This window comes from Narcine bancroftii, chromosome 4 (genome assembly GCF_036971445.1).
Source record: "Narcine bancroftii isolate sNarBan1 chromosome 4, sNarBan1.hap1, whole genome shotgun sequence".
NCBI lineage: Eukaryota > Metazoa > Chordata > Chondrichthyes > Torpediniformes > Narcinidae > Narcine > Narcine bancroftii.
This window is the reverse complement of record NC_091472.1, coordinates 18,812,966-18,834,655: the sequence shown is the minus strand read 5'-3', so window position 1 is coordinate 18,834,655 and position 21,690 is coordinate 18,812,966. Positions and strand designations below refer to the sequence as shown.

The window sequence follows — 21,690 nt, the reverse complement described above, 5'->3', positions numbered from 1 at the left end:
ATGGTCCGAGCCGCTGAGCCCGCGTGCCGCACGTGGTGGCTGTCGCGTGATCGGTTGAAGCCGGGTCCTGCACTGGTGCGAGGAGGAGGAGAAGAAGGAGGTGCCTGTCCGCCCGCCCGCCCGCCCTCGACGATGCTGGGGATCAGCCACCAGCTTCTCTTCTGTCAGTTCACCGCCTACTTGCTCGCTTTCGTGCTCGCCCTGTTCGCGGCGGTGCCGCTGGGCCAGGACCAGCATGAGTTGGGCGGGCGCTGCCTGCTGTTCGCCGCGGGCCAGTGGCGGCGCGGCAACGCCAGCGGGAGTGCCGGGCCCGCGCAGGCGCACTCCTTCCACCTGGCGCGCTGGGGGCCCGACTCCGCGTGCCGCTTCAGCCTCTTCGTGGGGATCTTCAGCTGCGTTTACTCGGCGCTGCAGGGACTCCGGAGCATCCACGTCCTCCACCAGGGCCTCGAGGAGTAAGTCGTCGCCTTACTGCTATCACGTATCGCTCTGGAGCCTTTCCAGTGGCTTGTTCTCACCATGACGTAACGTGGTCTTTGACGAGCGGCAATTTGGTTGAGTTGCTGAGTTTGCAGACATATTTCAGCTCATTTCATTAATGCATTTAAAATCCCATCAAATTCCTATGCTTTGCAGTAATGCATGCGGTGTATTCGTTCGGCGGGCAGCAACCTCCTTTGAAGAAGACCGCAGAGCCCACCTCACTGACAAAAGACAGGAGGAAAAACCCAACCCCAACCAACCAATTTTCCCTTGCAACCGCGTCTGCCTGTCCCGCATCGGACTTGTCAGCCTGCAGCAGGCGTGGACGTACCCCTCCATAAATCTTCGTCCGCGAAGCCAAGCCAAAGAAAGATGAGTAAAGAATCCCTCTCCAAACCCACTCTAACTCGACAAAGCAAAATAAAAAGGACGAGATCTTCAATAGTGTGACAGATTGTTATATTTGCTACTGTTTAGAGGAGATAAATTGTGGTAGATCACATACAAACACTTCGGAGCAGATCTCCTTTCAGATGCCAGAGCTCTGCTCAAGCCAGACAGCCCAGGCTCCGGGTGCCTTTGCACAAACTTGCCGATGAGGAGCTCACACGTCGGTGTTCATCCATTCCTCTACAGCACGACCAATGATTGCCTTGGGAAGCAACAGACTCTGAAGATTAGCTGCAGTCTGTCTGAGCGCAGTGGGCTGTTGTGAGAGGGTCCTGTCGTTGTCTCGGGGTGCAAGAGGGGGTGGGGGGGGGATTCAGTTCGACAGTTCAGCAGAAGGCGGGACTGAACATGACAAGCTGGCGAGCTTGTGGGGAAAAACCCAATTTTGAAGACTGGTTGTGAGTGCTTAGTTCAGCCTGGTCAAAGCCCTTGTGGCTCATTCAAGAGGAGAGGACTGGCTAATGTCTCACCTGAAATAAGGGAAACAAAAAGGAACTCTGTGGTGACTTGAAAGAAAGAGGTTATCATCTGGAAAACCCTGACACTGAAGTGACTGATCTAAAGGGAGCAGTTGTGGGTGTCCCAACGAGCATCAAATCTCTCTCTGAAAACTGACAAGAACCTTCCTGAGCGGTAACCATTTACCTTTAAAGCACCAAAGCCTGGAGAAATTCACAATTGTTAAATTCTGTGCAGACTATGAGAATTGTCTGCAACCAGTGAACTTGGAGAAGTGAGATTAGACTGAATTAAAGAACTTTTCTAAACTTGTATACGCATGCACTTAGAATTAGAAGGGGCTTGTTAATAGTGATAAGTTAGTTTGATCCTGTTTTTATCTTAAAGAAAATTGAAAGCAACTTTTGTTTAAGTAACCATTTGTCTTGGTGACCTTCTATAAGTCTCCTAATATACAGAGAGCTTTAGGAGTTGCTGAAGTCCTCGTCAGTGAGCGAGAGCTGTATATTCTTGGCCATCTGCTCCAGAAAAATCTGCTCAGAGAGGCAAGGCTTGTGTCCCTTAGTTAACATGAGCAACTCTCTCATTAGGGTGTACAGGGCCCTGTTCTTCCCCCCCCACCCCAATCCGTCCATATTCAGCAATCAGGCGGTGTGCTCGCGCTGGGGAAAAACCAAAAGTGCTAATTAGTAGCTTTTTGTGGGCCACATATTTGCCTTGCTCCAGAGGCTGCTTTAGGAAATCTACGACCCTGTATCCTGATCAAGGGTGCTCTCGATATAGAAGTAGCAGGTGTCATTGGCGGTGATGTGGTGAAGCTGGAACTGAGCCTCTGTCTGCTCAAACCATGTGCAGCTGTGACTCCCCCTCCCCCCGGAATGTCGGAAGCCTGAGAGGGACTGTGAGGATGGTCACTGGCTCTGCTCCATCTTTGGGTCCAACTGGTGGTTGGACCTGTTGGTCACCAGTGTAACGTGCGCACTACAGTGAGTTGGAAGGAAGACACATACAAGTCGAAGACTGATTTATTGCACTGGCAGCTCTGCTGTATGGGCCCCTCACACTGACATCAGGGCCCCACATCGGAGCTCTGGGCTTGGGTTGGCCAGCATTCCCCCCAGAGTTCCCTGTCTTCCTGCTGTGTGACAGTCACCTGGGACAATGTATGGTGTTCTTTTCTTTCTAACCCCCCCCAGCTGGGCTGCACGGTTGCCACATTCGTCGACCATTTTGTGGGCCGGTCCATGCCTCCGTGCACGGGCCAGTACACAATGACTCCACTCTGTCCCTGCTGGCAATAATTGATCTTGACCAAACTTCTCACAAGAGAATCTCATAACTTGATAACAAAAATCTGGTACTCTCAGCTATTTTAAACTTCTTCATTCTACTAAAAGTAATAAATTTCCCTGCTTTAAAACAATCCTCATTTAAATTCTTGAATGCTTGGCACTGTTGTACCTGTACTTCCTGCCAATGTTGAGAAATTATTTAATGTCCTATACATAAGAATTTCAGTACATCTGAATCAGAATTGTTTGTCATGAACAAGTTATGAAATTTGTCTTGTGGCAGTAGCACAGTGCAAACATTTCTATACCACCTGACAATAAATAAAAAATAGTACATGGAGAGTCAATGTACATTTGTATTTGCTGCATTTAGATATTGTACATATCTAAGAACAGTAACAGTGTGTGAAATGACACACAGAGAGAATGAGCTGATGCACATGAAATTAATATTCATAATTGTAGTTAGTGCAGAAAAAAGTGGTGTTTCAGTAGTGCAGGTGGTGGTCCTGGCATAGTTTCTGATCAGAGTTAGAATTGGGTACCCACAAGACTTGTACCAATAGGTTCAGGAACAGTTGCTACCCCTCCTAAACAACAGACTTAATCAGAGGCCCATTTAAGGACTTTTCAGATGATTTATTACTGAATATTTTTTGTTTGGACAGTTAGTGTACATTTTTCCTTTTGCGTAAATACCCTTTTGTAGCGGGCGCACAACGCGGTATTGTGAAGCGCCACAGTCAGTTTACAGAGTTACCTGACACATCGCTGGCTAGCCGTGCTGGCTGCCAAAGTACAGTGAGTGGATCAGATGAAGTCCCTTCACTAACTAGCTCATTAACAGGCAGGGAATAAAAGGACTGTGTATGTCTGCAATAAACCAGCCTTGAGTTGACTACCTTTGTGTGTTTGCCTTCATTTAGTAGCATGTACCGTAGTAGCCGCTACACTTTTCTTGAATACAGTACAGATGTCTAGAAATTCTGTCTGGCCCACTGGAAAAAAAATGTTGGGGTTGCAATTGATATGTATTTACTCTGACAATAACTTTGAACTTGGTAGTGTAGAAAAGTTGATGTTGATTATTTTTCTCTCTAGTTTCTGGTTGACCTCTGTTTCATTTTTTTTTTTAAATTGGCAGGAATGGTGGGCAATGTTGGTGAATATGTTGAGTAAATTTGCAATTGACTGCTTGACTATCAAAGGAACAAAGTTGTTACTTACATTTTCTTTTTGTTTGTCTGCTTAAGTCTAATTTTTTAAAATCTTTTCATTGCTTCCGAGACTGGTTATACAAAACTGAATTGTAAGATTCACCAACGCTAGATTTGGTGGCATGTATAGTGGAGATGTGCACAATGTGAGGTTAGAGCTGATGGAATTTACTGCCACAGGCAGCTGTGGTAGCCAAGTTGTTTGGGTGTATTTAAGGTCTCTGAATAGTCAGGGTGTCAGAAGGAGAAGGCTGGAGAATAGGGCTGAGTGGGAGAATGGATCCAATCATGATGAAATAGTGGAGCTGTCTCAATGGGCTGAATGGCCTACTTCACCTTGATGTTGTGGTCTAAATGTATTTGATAAGACTGGCTATCCATTTAATTTAAATGTACTGTAGATACTTGAAGATGGCTATGGTCAATGGTTATGTAATGCTTTGTTTTTTATTTGCAGATCGCCCTTTTCAGAATTTATAGGCTTGCTTCTGAATTGCACTATTGCTTTGTTCATGCTGATTGCCAGTGCCACAGTGAGTGATGGGCTCAAAATATGGTGTGGCTCAGTCACCAACAAGGGTAATGAGACAATCAGGTATGACATATTAATGGAATTTATGATGTAATTTGATCAAGTGTGGCTAGTGCTGCCAATGGTGAGCTCCCCTTGTATATCTGTGCCTAGTATGCTAACGATCCTTTACTAAATATGTTGTGGGTTGCTGACCTGATTTGACAAGCTCAGAGGTAACCCTTGTCTCTGCCATGTTTTCATTCAAATAGATCAGTAGATAATTCCCCAGCTAGTGGGGTGGTGAACAGCATCAAGCTTGCACACTATTGGAGCTCTGTTGGGAATTACTGGTGAACTTCAGATATCCAAAATAAAATGCTGAAGACCCAAATGAGCAAGTTTAGGATTTGAGATTTGCTGGAGAATTTTGAACCAGAAGGCACTAGTGCTCTTTTTAATTGCTATTTTTTAAACTGGAATTGTACTGTATCCCCATTTGATTTTAAAATTTAAACTCCTAATGCTTGAAGGATTAACTGGAATGAATAAGTATTCTGTCCACTGCAAGAGCAATTAAAAACACAGAAATGCTGGTGGAACTTGTTTGGTCTTCGGGTCCAGAGAAAGTAAAGATGTATTTACTGATATTTTGGGCCTGAGTCCTTCTTCAAGGTATGCGAAAAGAGACTGGTGTCTGTATAGAAGGCTGGGGAAAGGGGGAAGAATAGTTGGGGGTAGAGTACAAACCAATAGACAAGTGTTTATTGGATATGATAAGAGTACAAGAGATGGGGAAAGATTGAATGTGGGGAGTCCTAATGGAAACTGAAGAAGTTGGTGTTAATGCCATCTAGTTGAAGGGTACCCAGACAGAATGCGAGTTGTTCCTCCAATTTGTGGGTGGTCTCAGTCTGGCAGAGCATGAGACCATGGGCAGGTCTGTCAGCAAGGGAATGGGAATTGAAATGGATGGCAAGTGAGAGATCCATGCTATTGCAGCAGACAAGCCAGGGTACTGAATGAAACTATCTCCCAGTTTGTGTCCAGTCTCTCTGATGTAGAGGAGTTTACAATAGGAGCACGCGATACTGTATATAAACTCCTGGAGAATCACAAGTGGGGATTGCTTCACGGGCTGTTTTGGGCCCTGAATGGTGGTGAGGGAAGAGGTGTGGGCACAAGTGGAGCATCTCTTGTGGTCAGGGGAAGGTGTCTAGAGAATGATTGGTGGGGAGGGAAGAATGGGTAAATGAGTTAAGGAAGGAGTGGTTCCTATGGAAGGTGGAGTGGGGAGTGTCTTGTGGTGGGATTGTGTAGTATATGGCAGAAATAACAGACAATGATGTTTGTGGAAGCTGGTGGGGTGGTAGGTGAAGACAAGGTGAATCCTGTCGAGGGGGAGGGAGGGGGCAGGTGTGTAGGTAATGGAGGATAGGCAGATGAGGGCTGAGTTGATTGTGGAAAGAAAGCCACATTTGAAGGAGGACCTGTCTAATGATCTGGCATGCAAGACCTTGCCCTGGGAGAAGTTGTGCCAGAGATGGAGGGATTGAAAGAAAATGGAATTCTTACAGGGGACAGAATGTGAAAAGGTGTAATTGAGGTGGCTGAGTTTGTGGGCTTGTGGAAGATGTTTAATCCCAAGATTGAAACAGATCGATAGAGTATTTAGAAATGGGTCAAGTGAATTCGAGGTCAGGATCAGATGGCATTAACATTGACTGGTTTCCATTTGACCCCCAATCTTTTGCCATTTCTCAGTCCTCTAGCTCTCTCCCTCTCTTCCCTCTTTCCTTTCACAAAGGCAAAATCAATTCTCACCTTCCCCTCCCATTCAATTAACACCTCTTATCTGTTGGTCTGTACTCCTCCCTCTCCCATTCCTTTCCCCCCCTCCCCCCATGAAACTTCTATGCAAGTGCCCTTTTATTTTCCACTCTTACCTTGAAGGGCTCGGGCTTGTAACATCAGTAATATATCTTTACCTCCTATGGACGATACAAGATTGGCTGGGTTCCTCCCACATGTTTTTACCACAATCTCAGCATCTGCAGACTTCTGTTTCCCTGCAAGAGCAAGGACCTTCTGGTGGCCAGCCATTTCAATTCCACACTGGCAGATCTGTCCATGGTCTTGCTAAAATAGTCATACATAAATTGGAGGAACAACAGCTTCTATTTTCCATACTGTAAATTGTTATATGGTTATTTTATCTTGTGAAGACGCTTGAATTTAAGTGGAGCTGCAGTCTTGCTGCTCAGGTGACCCTTATTCAGTCCTGACCTCCAGTGCAGTCTGTGAAGCTTCCATTATATTTTTCCACTTCCTAAGTTCCAGGGACATTCAGATTGGTAGGCAAGCCTGCTGATGTTGGCATCTAGAACAACAGCAATCCTTAATTAAGGGTTTGTACTTTGTCAATCATTCTTGCTGTTTAACCTGCTGAGTTCCTCCAGCAGTAAAACACAAAATTCTGTAGAGACTGTGGTTGGAGTAAAAACACGAGATTCTGGAGAAGCTCAGCAGGTCAAAGTGTGTCCTTTATGTAGCAAAGGTGAAGATACATCTGAACAAAAGGGGTGGGAGGAAGGATGGCAAGGCAAGAGATAATAGGTAGAGAAAGGAGGGAGGAAGATGGTAGAGCTGTGTGGGTGAAAGAACTGGAAGGACAAGAAAGGGGGAGAGGGGAAGAAAAGGGAAACAGGTTTAATGGAAAGCAATAAAGTCAATGTTCATGCCCTGTAGCTGGACGGTTACCAGTCAGAAAATAAGATGGCGTTCCTCCAATCTGCAGGTGATCAGGGTGGGACAGTATGCAAGGCCATGGGCAAACATGGGAGTATGACCCAGAATTGAAATGGTTGGCCACTGGGAGGTTGCTGTGGTTGCAAATGGAGCGGAGGTGCTGAGGGAAGCAATTGCCCAGTCTGCGATTGGCCTTTCTGATGAAGGAAATGCTACAAAGGGTGCACTGGATGCAGTAGCTAAGTCATCTGGATGTATAAGTGCTGCTTCATGTGAAAGGCCTGTTTGGGTCCCCAGGCCAAGGTGAGGGAGGAGGTGTGGGTGCAGGTGTTGCACCTCCTGCAGGCACAGGGGAAGGTGCAATGGGTGAGGAGGAATGAGGGAATCGCAGAGGGAGTGGTCTCTGCAGAAGGCCGAGAGGGAAAAATGTGTCTGGTGGTGGGATCCTGTAGTAAGTGCCAGAAATTCTGCAGATGTGTTGGATGTGGAGGTTAGTGGGATGGTAGGTGAGAATGAGGGTGAATTCTGTTACATCTAGGGGAAAAAGGGCCAGGGCAGATGAGCAGGAAATGAAGGAGATGCATGTGAGGCCTTGGTTGATGGTGGTGGAGGGGGTGCCATGTTTGTGGAAGAAGGTAGACATTTCAGAAGCTCTCCACTGAAAGACCTAATCTTGGGAACAGATGCAGTGGAGATGGAGAAATTGAGAGATGGGGGTGGCAGGGTGAGAGTAAGTGTAATCCAGTTAGTTGTGGGAGTTGGAAGGTTTGTAGTATGTTGGTGGAAAGCTTGTCTCCTGAGATGGAGAGAGATCCAGGAAGGGGAGAATGTTATCATAGATGGACCAGGTGAGTTTGAGATTGGGGTGGAAGTTGGATGCAAAGTGGATGAAGCTGACCAGCTCATTGCAGGTTCATGAGGTAGCCCTGATGTAGTATATATACTGGAGGAAGAGTTGGAGGGTGTCTTGCCTTTGTAGGCAAGTAGCATAGTTGGGACCCTTGGCTACTCTTTTGATTTGGAGGAAATGGGATGAGTTGAAGTTATTTGGAGTGAGGACAAGCTCTGCCAGGTGGAGGAGGATGTTGGTAGAGGGTAATGTTGGTTGGGTCTTCCAGCAGATTTTTTCATTTAGATTTGTAGGTTAATTGTCCTTTGTAAGCATGTGTGAAATTGATTGGAATGGATTACATGAAAACCACAAGTTGGGAGGGTTTAAAAAAAAAACCTAGTTAAGAGTAAAAGAGGAAAAGTATAAAGGGAACATTTTGTGTAATTTTATGTGGAGAATGGTGGGAGTGTGGAATGAGCTATGATTTGAATTGGAAAATTTTAAGAAAAATTGGATGGGAGGGGTGCAGGTTAGTGGAACTAGCTGAAAAATAGTTTGGCACAGACTAGAAAGGCAGAACTGCCTGTTTCTATGCTATGGTGTTCTATGGAATGGGATTGCTCAATGATCTGGCATAGACCAGATGGATCAACTGGCCCATCACATGAATGTATGGAATATATCAGCTGATATTGATTTGATTAGATCATTTACTTCCAGTTGGTAAGAAACGGGCTTGATAATTTTGAGACATTATTTCAGCCACAAGTCCATGTTGCTTATTAATAAGTTCCTTGTAGCGGCTCACCCACACAACAAGTGAACTGGGGTCAGCATCCTCAGATGTTCAGCATGGGGTAAAGCTGCAGCCTAGAAGTTTTTTTATTTAATTTTTTATTTTTCACACCATAAACCACATTGACCATGATACATACTTTTTCCTTTTCAAATATATACAGTGCCATTTTCTCCCCCCACCCTCCCATCCCACCCTCCCTACCTCCCCCCACCCCCCCCCCCCCCGTCCATTTAAAGTACAAAATCTAAGATACATTAAACAAGTCAAACAATCTGGTCATTCAATAAAAATAAACAAGAAATTCCACTGAGTCAATTCTTCTCATTTCCTTCTCCTTTCGTTAATTTAGGTAGTGAATGTCCCTGGTAGGTTTTCTCTATTGTGTTTCATGTAAGGCTCCCATATTTGTTTGAATATTTCAATATTATTTCTTAAATTATATGTTATTTTTTTCTATTGGAATACATTTATTCATTTCTATATACCATTGTTGTATTTTCAAATTATCTTCCAATTTCCAGGTTGACATAATACATGTTTTTGCTACGGCTAGAGCTATCTTAACAAATCTTTCTTGTGCACCATCCAAATCAATTCCAAATTCTGTTTTTTATGTTACTTAGGAGGAAGATCTCTGGATTTTTTGGTACATTGTTTTCTGTAATTTTATTTAATATTTGGTTTAGATCTTCCCAAAATTTTTCTACTTTCTCACATGTCCAGATTGCATGAATTGTTGTTCCCATTTCTTTTTTACATCGAAAACATCTATCAGACACTGTTGGGTCCCATTTATTTAACTTTTGAGGTGTAATGTATAGCCTGTGTATCCAGTTATATTGTATCATATGTAACCTCGTATTTATTGTATTTCTCATCGTTCCAGAACATAACTTCTCCCATGTTTCCTTTTTTATCTTTATATTTAAATCTTGTTCCCATTTTTGTTTAGTTTTACCATTTGTTTCCTCATTCTCCTTTTCTTGCAGTTTAATATACATATTTGTTATAAATCTTTTGATTATCATTGTATCTGTAATCACATATTCAAAGTTACTTACCTCTGGTAACCTCAGACTGCTTCCTAATTTGTCCTTCAAGTAGGATCTCAATTGGTAATATGCCAGCACTGTATCTTGAGTTATATTGTATTTATCTTTCATTTGTTCAAAGGATAAGAATCTATTTCCTGAAAAACAATTTTCTATTCTTTTAATCCCTTTTTTCTCCCATTCTCTAAAGGAAAGGTTATCTATTGTAAAAGGGAGTAACTTATTTTGCGTCAATATTAGTTTTGGTAATTGATAATTTGTTTTATTCCTTTCTACATGAATGTTTTTCCAAATATTGAGTAGATGATGTAATACTGGAGAACTTCTATGTTGTACCAATTTTTCATCCCATTTATATAATATGTGTTCAGGTATCTATTCCCCTATTTTATCTAATTCTAATCTAGTCCAATCTGGCTTTTCCCTTGTTTGATAAAAATCTGATAGGTATCTTAATTGTGCGGCTCTATAATAATTTTTAAAGTTTGGCAGTTGTAAGCCTCCTTGTTTATACCATTCTGTTAATTTATCTAGTGTTATCCTCGGTTTCCCCCCTTTCCATAAAAATTTCCTTATTATTTTCTTTAACTCCTTGAAGAATTTCTCTGTCAAGTGTATTGGCAATGCCTGAAATAGGTATAATATCCTTGGGAAAATGTTCATTTTAATACAGTTTATCCTTCCTATTAGTGTTAATGGTAAATCTTTCCAATGCTCTAAATCGTCCTGTAATTTTTTCATTAGTGGATAATAATTGAGTTTATATAGATGGGCGAGATTTTTATTTATTTGTATACCTAGGTATCTTATTGCTTGCATTTGCCATCTGAATGGTGATTCCTTCTTAAATTTTGAGAAATCCGCATTATTCAATGGCACTGCTTCACTTTTATTTATGTTAATCTTGTAATCCGACACTTCTCCATATTCCTTCAATTTCTTGTATAATTCTTTTATTGATAGTTCTGGTTCTGTTAAGTATACTATAACATCATCCGCAAATAAACTGGTTTTATATTCCTTGTCTTTTATTTTTATCCCTTTTATATTATTTTCTGTTCTTATCAATTCTGCTAGTGGTTCTATAGCTAATGCGAACAATAAGGGTGATAGTGGGCATCCCTGCCGTGTTGACCTGCATAAGTTAAATTGCTTTGATATATATCCATTTACTCTCACTTTCGCCAATGGTCCCTTATATAATGCTTTAATCCAATTAATATACTTCTCTGGTAAACTGAATTTTTGCAATACTTTGAATAAATAATTCCATTCTACTCTGTCAAAGGCCTTCTCTGCGTCTAAAGCAACTGCTACTGTTGGCGCTTTACTCCCTTCTACTGCATGAATTAAGTTAATAAATTTACAAATATTGTCTGTTGTGCGTCTTTTTTTAATAAATCCAGTTTGGTGTAGATTTACCATTTTCTGTACATACTCTGCTAATCTGTTTGCTAATAGTTTAGCTATTATCTTATAATCTGTGTTAAGTAATGATATTGGTCTATATGATGCTGGTGCGAGTGGATCTTTCCCTTGCTTTAGTATTACTGTAATTATTGCTGTTTTACATGAATCTGGTAAGCTTTGTGTTTCATCAATCTGGTTGATTACTTCCAGGAGGGGAGGAATTAATAAATCTTTAAATGTTTTATAGAATTCTATTAGGAATCCATCCTCTCCTGGTGTTTATTATTTGGTAATTTTTTAATTATCTCTTGTATTTCTACTATTTCAAATGGTTCTGTTAATTTATTTTGTTCCTCTATTTGTAATTTTGGTAGTTCAATTTTAGTTAAAAATTCATCTATTTTCCCTTCTTTCCCTTTTTCAGTTTGGTATAATTGTTCATAGAATTCTCTAAAGTTTTTCTTGATCTCCTTTGGATTATATGTGATTTGTTTGTCTTTTTTCCTTGATGCCAATACCATTTTCTTAGCTTGTTCTGTCTTAAGCTGCCATGCTAGAATTTTGTGTGTTTTTTCCCTTAGTTCATAATATTTCTGTTTTGTCTTCATTATGTTCTTCTCCACCTTATATGTTTGTAGTGTTTCGTATTTTATTTTTTTATCTGCCAATTCTCTTCTTTTAGTTGTATCTTCCTTCATTGCTAATTCTTTTTCTATATTTACTATTTCCCTTTCCAACTGCTCTGTTTCCTGATTATAGTCCTTCTTCATCTTGGTTACACAACTTATTATTTGCCCTCTAATGAACGCTTTCATTGCATCCCATGGTATAAACTTATCTTTCACTGATTCCGTATTTATTTCAAAATACATTTTAATTTGTCTTTCAATGAATTGTCTAAAATCCTTCCTTTTGAGTAGCATGGAGTTTAATCTCCATCTATACATTCTTGGAGGGATGTCCTCTAACTTTATTGTCAATATTAAGGGTGAATGGTCCGACAATATTCTAGCTTTATATTCTGTTTTTCTTACTCTATCTTGCATACGAGCTGATAACAAAAATAGGTCTATTCTTGAGTATGTTTTATGTCTACCCGAGTTATATGAATATTCCTTTTCATTTGGGTGTTGTTTCCTCCATATATCCAAAAGCTGCATTTCTTCCATCGATTTAATTATAAATTTGGTTTCTTTGTTCTTTCTGTTAATTTTTTTCCCAGTTTTGTCCATACTTGAATCCAAATTCAGGTTGAAATCCCCTCCTATTAATATGTTCCCTTGCGCATCTGCTATCTTCAAAATAATATCTTGCATAAACTTTTGATCTTCTTCGTTAGGCGAATATACATTGAGTAGATTCCAAAACTCCGAATATATCTGACATTTTATCATTACATATCTCCCTGCTGGATCTATTATTTCCTCTTCTATTTTAATTGGCACATTTTTACTAATTAATATAGCTACTCCTCTTGCTTTTGAATTATATGACGCTGCTGTTATGTGTCCTACCCTATCTCTCTTTAATTTCTTGTGCTCCAATTCAGTTAAATGTGTTTCTTGCACAAATGCTATATCAATTTTTTCTTTTTTCAGTAAATTTAGCAGTTTCTTCCTTTTAATTTGGTTATATATTCCGTTCATATTTAAAGTCGTATAGTTCAGCGTTGCCATTTCATACTTTGTTCATCTTCCCTTTCCGTTTCTCCATCATCACCTTTCCTTCTTATCTATTTCTGCTTTCTTGTTTTGAACACTTTATAAGACAACATTTCTAAAACATCAAACATTTTCCTTATTCTCCTATTTAAAACTTCTTTAACCCCATTCACCCCTCCCCCTCCTGAGTTGCCCGTTATCCCTTATCAGACAACCACATCTCCCCTCTCCATTTGGATTTGCGAATTCACTCGCAAATGTCAACTGATTTTGTAGTGACCCTAACTCCTCCCCACCCAGCCCCCCCCAGAAAAAATTTCAATTTTCATATGTAACAAAGGTCACTCTTTCAATTCCCTCCTTATTCCCTCTATTCCCTTTCCTTCCCTTATTAATTCTTGTCTATACTCTATATATTTTCCTCTAAATACGGATACATTCATGTATACACACTATATATATATATATATATATATATATATATAATAGATATATATATATATACACACATATACCCCTTTACACACATACATATAGTTCGTGGTCATTTTTACTCTCATTACATGTCTTCATCTCTCTGCTTGTTTTGTAGTTGTTCTGCAAATTTCCTTGCTTCCTCTGGATCTGAGAATAGTCTGTTTTGTTGCTCTGGAATAACTATTTTAAGTACCGCTGGGTACTTTAACATAAATTTATATCCTTTTTTCCATAAGATCGTTTTTGCTGTATTGAACTCCTTCCTCTTCTTCAGGAGTTCAAAACTTATGTCTGGATAGAAAAAAAATTTTTGACCTTCATATTCCAGTGGCTTTTTGTCCTCTCTTACTTTCTTCATTGCTTTCTCCAATATATTTTCTCTTGTTGTATATCTTAAGAATTTTACTAAAATGGATCTTGGTTTTTCCTGCGGTTGTGGTTTTGGGGCTAAAGTTCTATGTGCCCTCTCTATTTCCATTTCTTCCTGTAATATCTGGTCTTCCCAGGACCCTGGGGATCCAATCTTTTATAAATTCTCTCATATTCTTGCCGCCTTCATCTTCCTTAAGGCCCACTATCTTTATATTATTTCTTCTATTATAGTTTTCTATTATATCTATCTTCTGAGCTAACAGCTCCTGTGCCTCTTTAGCTTTTTTATTAGATTCTTCTAATTTCTCTTAAGTCTTTTACTTCCATATCTACAAATGTTTCTCGTTCTTCCATATTTTCCACTCTTTTTCCTATCTCTGATATGGCCATTTCCATTTTATTCATTTTTTCTTCTGCTTTCTTAATTCTTTTTATCTCATTAAATTCTTGTAATTGCCATTCTTTCACTGATTCCATATATTCTTTAAAAAAAGATACATCCATTGTCTTGCCTTTCTCTTCTTCCACTTCTTTCTGTTCTTCTTCTTCTTCCCCTGGGTTGACCATCTGTTGTTTCCTTGTTTTCTTTTTACCCTCTTTCTTGTCGTTATTGTCTGTGTTCTGCACCTGCTGCTGGTGTCTCTCTCAGCTGTGGAGATCGACTCCGCAGCTTTTCCCCCCCTCCCGTCAGTGTGTTTTTTTTTCATGCACGGTTGCGCACTTTTACTTGGCTCTGCAAGCCATGTTTGTAGTCCCGAGCCCGGGACTTCCACTGACCTGTGGGAGCAGGCTTCTCTCTCCGTGGCGGGCCTCTGAAGGTAAGGCCTTCACCTTCTTCCGACATTCTTTCTTTCTCTTTTCTTCCCGTTGTTTTCGACTTTTCTCTCTTCGCTGCCATTTTCTTCTCACCTTTATTTTTACTTTATTATAAATTTTAATCTTGTACTTTTGTGCTTTGTGTTTTTTTTTTAAACTTTTCGGGACAGGGCTGGAATTCCCTGACCGGCCACTACTCCATCACATGACTCCTCCCGCCTGGAAGTTGACGTTACTTCTGCCCCGCTGGGGTGTGAAGGACTCTGGGACCAGATGGGCCAATTTAAATGTGCAATTTCAAACCAGTAAAGTATTTGCTCCAGAACTCTGCAAGGTTCAGTATATTCCTTATTTAGTGGCTTAGCAGCCATATTGATGACCGAGATGGTCCAAAGGCATTTGGACCCAAGGCAAACAACTCCAGCAGAATTAGACAACACAAATGACTCAAGTTTTCAAAACACAATTTTGCCAAAACTGCCGACTTTCTGGACTGCTTGGTCCCTTGTCTGGTTCCAGCAGCCTCTGGAGACTGGCAGGTATGAAGCACTCAAGGCCCTGTTGGCACATTTGACCTCTCATGCCGCAGATGGACTGCGTGGCTGCTATGGTGACCAGGTGTTGTCAGTCCTAATGAGTGACATGCTGGCACTGGTAAACAGCCATAAGTCTTGTCCACACTTTGAACAGCTCTCTTTAGAGCAGATGCCAGAGGATATCTGCCTCCTACTACCAAACAAGGACTTCTCCAACCTGTGAAAAGTGGCCACTCATGCAGATGTTTCATGATGTACTAAATGAAACATCAGGGCAAATGTCAGAATTAGTGCTGCATCACGGCCAAAGGCCTTGCCACACTATCCCATCAACTAAACCTGCAACACTGCACCAAGCAACGACACTAGTTCCGAATCTTGGTGCTTTTATCATCAAAGATGGGGATCTGGGGCCTGCCGATGCCAGCTTCCATGCTCGTTTCAGGGAAACTAAAAGGCCAGCTGTTGCTAATGGCTACAGCGGCTGGCCATTGCAATAGCTTCCTGTATGTCTGGGATGACGCAGGAGCTGAAATTAATGCCCTGCTCCCCCAGTTGAGCCAGAACTAGAGGGGTGGGGCTGGAGCTAATGGCAGCACCATCAGCAATGATGGCACACAGGTCGGCCCCCTTGCAATTCAGTTCCAGACAATCCATGTGGAGGTTCACACTGGCCACGGTGTCCCATCCATTGCTGGGGGAACACTTCTTCCGTGCGCACTGTTTGCTAGTGGATCTGAAGGGACGAAGGCTGGTCGATGTCAAGACTTTCAAAACCTCCTACTAGCAAACAAGGATTTCTCCGACCTGTGAAAAATGGTCACTTGTGTGGACGCTTTGTGGTGCACCAAACAAGACAGCAGGGCAAGTGTCAGAATTTGTGCTGCGTCACAGCCGAAGGGGAGACCAAGTTGCCAGCACCGCACCTCAACTGCATCACATGCTCAGACGATGAGTTTGCCTGGGTGTTATCAGATTTTCCGTCCATCACACCACAGTTTTCCTCGGCAGCCTCCAAACATGGTGTGACACACCATTTCCCCATGCAGGGACACACCCAGGCTACCTTCAGACAAGCTCTGGCTCTGGCTCGCAAGAGAATAATTTAACAAGATGGAGATGGGGATCATGCGGCACTCGGACAGCCCATGGGCCTCCCTGCTCCATGTGGTGCCCAAGTCTGTGGGGAGGATGGATGCAGTGTGGTGACTACAGGAGGCTGAAAGATGCAACTGTCTCTGATAGATACCCAGTCCCACACATCCAGGACTTCACAGCCTACCTCACGGGGCACAATCTTTTCCAAGATAGATCTGGTGCGTGGGTATCACCAGGTCCCAGTCCATCCCAAAGATGTCCCAAAGACGGTCATCGTAACCCTGTTTGAATTCCTGAGGATGTCGTTCGGCCTTAAAAACGCAGTGTAGACCTTCCAGCTTCTCGTGGATGTGGTAGGGTGTGACTTTGAATTTATGTTCATCTACCTGGACAATATCCTGGTAACCATCTGCACCCACCAAGAGCATCTGACCCATTTGCTCCTCTTCTGCTGCTGCCTCAGTGACTGCAGACTGGCTGTCAATCTCATCAAGTTCCAGTTTGGCTTGTCCACCATTGACTTCGTGACACCAAATCAACCGTCATGGAGCTGTTCCCCTGACGGGAAAGTAGAGGCCATTTGCCAGACCCAAAATAGTCAAAGGTCTGCAAGAATTTGTCAGAATGGTTAACTTCTACCACTGGTTCATTCCCTCAGCGGCCCAAATTATGTGCCTTCCTTTTGGTTTGATATCCAAAGCCAAAAGTTGCCTGGACGGAAGAGTGATGTTCGACCAGGCCAAGGATTTGCTAGTCAATGCCACCTCCTGGTCCACCCCCAGATGGACGTCTCTGTGGCCCTCACCGTGGATGCCTCTGAAACAGCAGTCGGTGGCGTAATCGAACAATTAATAGAAGGATAATGGAATCCATTTGTCGTCTTCAGCCAACACCTGTGGCCCCTGGAAGTCAAGTACAACACGTTTGACAGGGAGCTACTGGCCCTCTACCTGACCGTTCTGCACTTCAGTTATTTCCTAGAAGGGAGAGAGTTCACAATCTTCACAGATCACAAGGCCCTCACCTTCACGTTCACCAAAGTGACTGACCCTTGGTCAGCCCGCCAACAGCGCCATCTCTCCTAAGTGTCTGAATTCACCACTACAAGTCTCAAGGAAGAACAATATAGTGGTGGATGCACTGTCAAGAACATCTATCTAGTCACTGCAAGTCCCAGCCTCAGGAGGATAGCAAAATACGGACATACCAAACAGTGCTCACCAGCCTCTGCCTCAAAGAAGTACCCATCAGGCTCAGGTAACAAATTCCTCTGAGACCTCCATAGGGCAGCCACAGCCTATCATACCTGTGGCCTGGAGGTGCAGGGTTTTATGCCTTGCTCTAATTGACCCACCCATCTGTGCGACTACTCAACTAAGTGCAGAGCGGTTCATGTTGCATGGCCGATGCAAATAGGTTGGACACTGGGCCATGATGTGCACACACTGCCAAACCTCAAAGGTCCAGAGATGTGTGAAGGCACTAATACAACCCTTCCAGTTAATGCACAGGAGGTTCAAGGAATGTGCACGTGGACATCATTGGCCCACTACCCTTCTCAAGAGGGGTGAGGTACCTATTTACCATGGTAGACAGATTCATGAGGTGGCAGGAAGCTGTTCCAATCAGTGAAACGACATCAGAGACATGTGCCAGGACCCTGATCACAACCTAGGTGGTAAGGTTTGGCCTCCCTGCCCAATCACTTCAGACAAGTGCACAATTCACCTCAACCATGTGGTCTGCAATGGTGCAGTTCCTGGGAACCCAACTATGCCAAACTGTGTACCACCCCTAATCAAATGGCCTGGTGGAGCATTTCCACAGGCACCTAAAATTGACCCTGATGGCATGATTCCAAGGACCCAGGTGGGTAGATGAGCTCCCCTGGGTGCTGCTGGGTATCCACACACAACCCAAAGACCTAGCACAGTCAATGGCCGAGTTGCTTTATGGCTCACTACCTGGCAAGTCCATGCCTGCACCCCATGGCCAAGGAGACACGCTGACAAAGGTGCTGACCAAGCTCTAGGAGAGTCTAGGGGCACTGGCTCCAGTTGCACTGTCCCACCACAGAGCAGCACCCTCCTTTGTACCTGACAACCTGCAGCAGAGGAGCACACAGACTGCCCCTACAACGGCCGTATGAAGGACCCTTCAGTGTAGTGCGACTCAATGGGACCACCTGTGTTTTGGAAATTGGGGGCCAGGAGGAGGCATTCACCATCAACTATCTCAAACTGGCACACCTGGACAACGAACGACCAGTCATTACACCACCTGCTAGGAGACGAGGCTGACCACGCCAAACACTGTATTCAGGTTACAGTTCCTGCACCTCCCATTGCTGGTTCTGGGGGGGGGTTGGGGGTCACGTGCCAACTCACCTGCACAAGCGAACCAGCATCAGCAGCTTGTGGCATACAGAGACGCTCGGCGTGGGGTAAAGCTGTGGCCTGGAAGTTGACGTCACTTCTGCCCATTGGAATGCTAAGGACCCTGGTACTGGGCAGGCTTCCAAGTGTGTAGTTTCAAACCAGTAAAGCAGTTACTCCATAACTCTGCAACTTTCTCTTTATTTATGAAGCTCTCTTTTCAATTTGAGGTTCTTGTGAGGTATACTGTTATTTGGGGCCCCAAACAGTGATCCAAGAGAACCAACACTTGTGTAAGTCTGTATGGGGTTATTTACTGAATCTGGTGTTCATAATATGGCTCCCTCCACATCCGGGAGACTGGGTGAGTTTTGTTTCATTGCTCTGTCTGGTGCAATTGCAAGGAACTCCCAGTGGCCAACAACTAGAAATCCCACACTGACATGTCTATCCATGGCCTTGTACTGAAAAGTTGAGGCCACCCACAAATTGTAAGAACTGCTTGTGTTCCATCTTGGCAGTCTCCAACTAGTTTCCCATTCTCTGTTTAAACCCTTCCCTGGCTCGCACTCCCTTGCTCACTTTCTCTCTGAGCTCGTGTCCTCCCCTCCCCCTTCTCTATCAGAGAGCTATCCTTCATTGCTACTTTCTACCCTCTCTCCTGTATCTCTTGATGCTGCTTGCCTATTGGCCTGTGCTCTTCTCCCACCCCCAACTACCCTCCACCCACCTTTTTATTCCAGCAGCTCCCTGACTTTAAACTCCTGAAGAAGGGTTCAGGCATGAAACTGCCTCCTGTTCTATGGATGCTGCACAACCTGCTGAGTTTATCAGCACTTTTGTGTACTGCACTAGAGCCCAGCATCTACAGATTTTCTTGTTTACCTCCATTAGGGCAAAGGGTCTTTGGTCACTTAAAGGCAATGAATTGAGAGGGAAGGGGTGGAGGCTGGAGGAATGAAGGCTGAGGGAATGGAGAAGAGAGGAAGAATGGGGAGTTGGCTAGTTGAAAGCACAAGTCAACATTAATGCCATCTGGCTAGAGAATGATGAGTAGGAAAATTAGGTTTTGCTCTTCCAATTTAAGGATCGTCCTGGTTTAACAGAACACAAGGCCATGGACTGGCATGTCAGTTGAAATGCTGGCTGCTGGCTGCTGGGAGATCCCAGTTGGCGCCCAGGCTCTCCTAAGCAGAGCAGGCCACAACGGGAGCACAGGATATAATAGATGACTCCCACAGATACACAAGTATACCTGAAATACATTTGCTTCTTCCTCTCCCACCAACACATTTCAACTGCTTTCTGACTCAAACCACATCATCATCAAACCTTGACATTATATTCCTGGAACCCAACAGCATGAATGTAACCCAATGTTGATTGGGTTCTACTGTTTCCATTTACCTGCTTCTGTTCTATTTTCTTCCACTCTCTCCTTGTCTCTCTTCCTCTCCACCTTCAGTATCCTATCCTCTCTTGGCTCCTCTCTTTTGTGCTTGATATCTCCTCTTCCCATTTTGGTCTTAAAAATGTTTCTGACAAAAAAAATCTTGACTGACCATATCTCCTTGGATGCTGCCTTACCTGCTGAGACTCTCCAGCTTTGTTCACTCTTGATTCCAGCATTTGCAGTTTTTGTTGCTCCTATGCACTAGCTTTGTTCTGGATTAAAGCAACCATGAACATTTTTTGTTGATTAATAGATGCTGTTATGAAAGAAATGCTTTTTAGCCGTTTAGTCAGTTAATAACTATTCGTTGTTTCAGTTGCAGAGATGCCCAAGAAGAACCTCTTAATCTGAGTGAAGTTCCAACTTTGTTCTACGATCATTTTGGTACTGCACAGGTAAATATTATGCCACAATTGGTTTGCTTGTATTTTTTTAAATACTGATCATTAACTACTATGTTATCTTTTTTCAGTTTGGCCTCTGGTGTGCTTGGGTGATGTGGATTATATTGACAATACTTGCTTTCATGAAATTTTCTCAAAATCGTAGTAAAGACAACTTTTCTGTACAGTACAAACAAGCACTTCAAAGCCCACGATCACAAGAATACTGTAGTGGACAAGTGACCAATGTGTTTATTTAGTCAAAAAAACTGTAAATGAATTGCAATTCACTAACAGGAAAGTAGATTCAGCATGTGTTCATATAATAGAATCTTGAATTTTTGTCTTGGAAGAAAACCAAATCTGTTTTGGTCCAGTTTCTGATCTTGTCAGTAAATGGATAATTTGCTTTGACATTATTTGTAAGTAATTTGGAATGAGCCAGTGCACATTATTTGCTGAGTGGATTCTTCTTTGTGCTTAATAAATAAGGCACATGTTGACTTGCTACAGTTCATTATTCAGAAATTGTTCTAAGTGTTCTGGAATGTTTAAATATATAATAGATGATTGTAAGTGAAAGAGCAATGCATAAATGCATATTCAGGAGAGAAATTGTGGAAATAAGATGCATTTATTTCTGTGGTATGCAAACCCATCCCTTTGCTATTTTGGGGCAAATTGGATTTTGTGGCAACTTGTTTTCTTTCCTCCCCCTCTGCAACATTTGTGATACCGAGGTTATTTGTGCAGATTCTGATCACCTCTATTTCCCTTGAAGATGTAATCAGTGTTTTGGAATAAATTGAAATGAAATTCTTAACTGCTTAATTTTTCAGTTATTGAAATCAAATCTTCCTTGAGTATGAGATCCAATCTCATTTAAAATTGAATGGGTAACTAAGTTTGTGTGGCACAAAACCGATTCCTTCCAAGAGTTTGTTGAACAATGATTGTTTGCATTGAGGAAATCGGCATACATTTTGGGTGGAAAGGATTTCCATTTTAGTGTTTAATGGATTGAAAGATAACATTTCAAATTTTCCAATGAAGGCTGTCAATTGCATTGAATGCCTTTGACCAATTTGTATCAATAGTCGTTAAATAATCAACAAAAAATGCATCCTCCATCAAAGACTGCACTAGAGAGCATCAATGGATAATGATCAAAGTCTGTCGATTGGAATTAGAAAAGGTTGTAAGAATGAGGATTGGCAATGATAATGCAGATCAATGTATGGTAAAGTTACTTAAAGCTGGCAGTTG

The 21,690-nt window shown here is 42.5% G+C and overlaps 1 protein-coding gene across 1 annotated transcript; it reads left to right on the top strand.

Annotated features, from left to right (window-relative positions):
• Nucleotides 1–21,247, top strand: LOC138762349 (transmembrane protein 179-like). The gene is made up of 4 exons (XM_069936117.1): nucleotides 1–455; nucleotides 4,359–4,496; nucleotides 20,358–20,436; nucleotides 20,514–21,247. The coding sequence occupies exons 1-4, from the start codon at nucleotides 1–3 to the stop codon at nucleotides 20,682–20,684; spliced, it is 843 nt and encodes a 280-aa protein (XP_069792218.1). The 3' UTR covers nucleotides 20,685–21,247.
• The last annotated feature ends 443 nt before the right edge of the window (nucleotides 21,248–21,690 follow it).

Coding starts and splice junctions, on each gene's coding strand:
- LOC138762349 (XM_069936117.1), top strand. CDS start 1: ATGGTCCGAGCCGCTGAGCCCGCGTGCCGCACGTGGTGGCTGTCGCGT. Junction 4,497..20,357: donor AAGGGTAATGAGACAATCAG/GTATGACATATT, acceptor TCGTTGTTTCAG/TTGCAGAGATGCCCAAGAAG. Junction 20,437..20,513: donor ATCATTTTGGTACTGCACAG/GTAAATATTATG, acceptor ATCTTTTTTCAG/TTTGGCCTCTGGTGTGCTTG.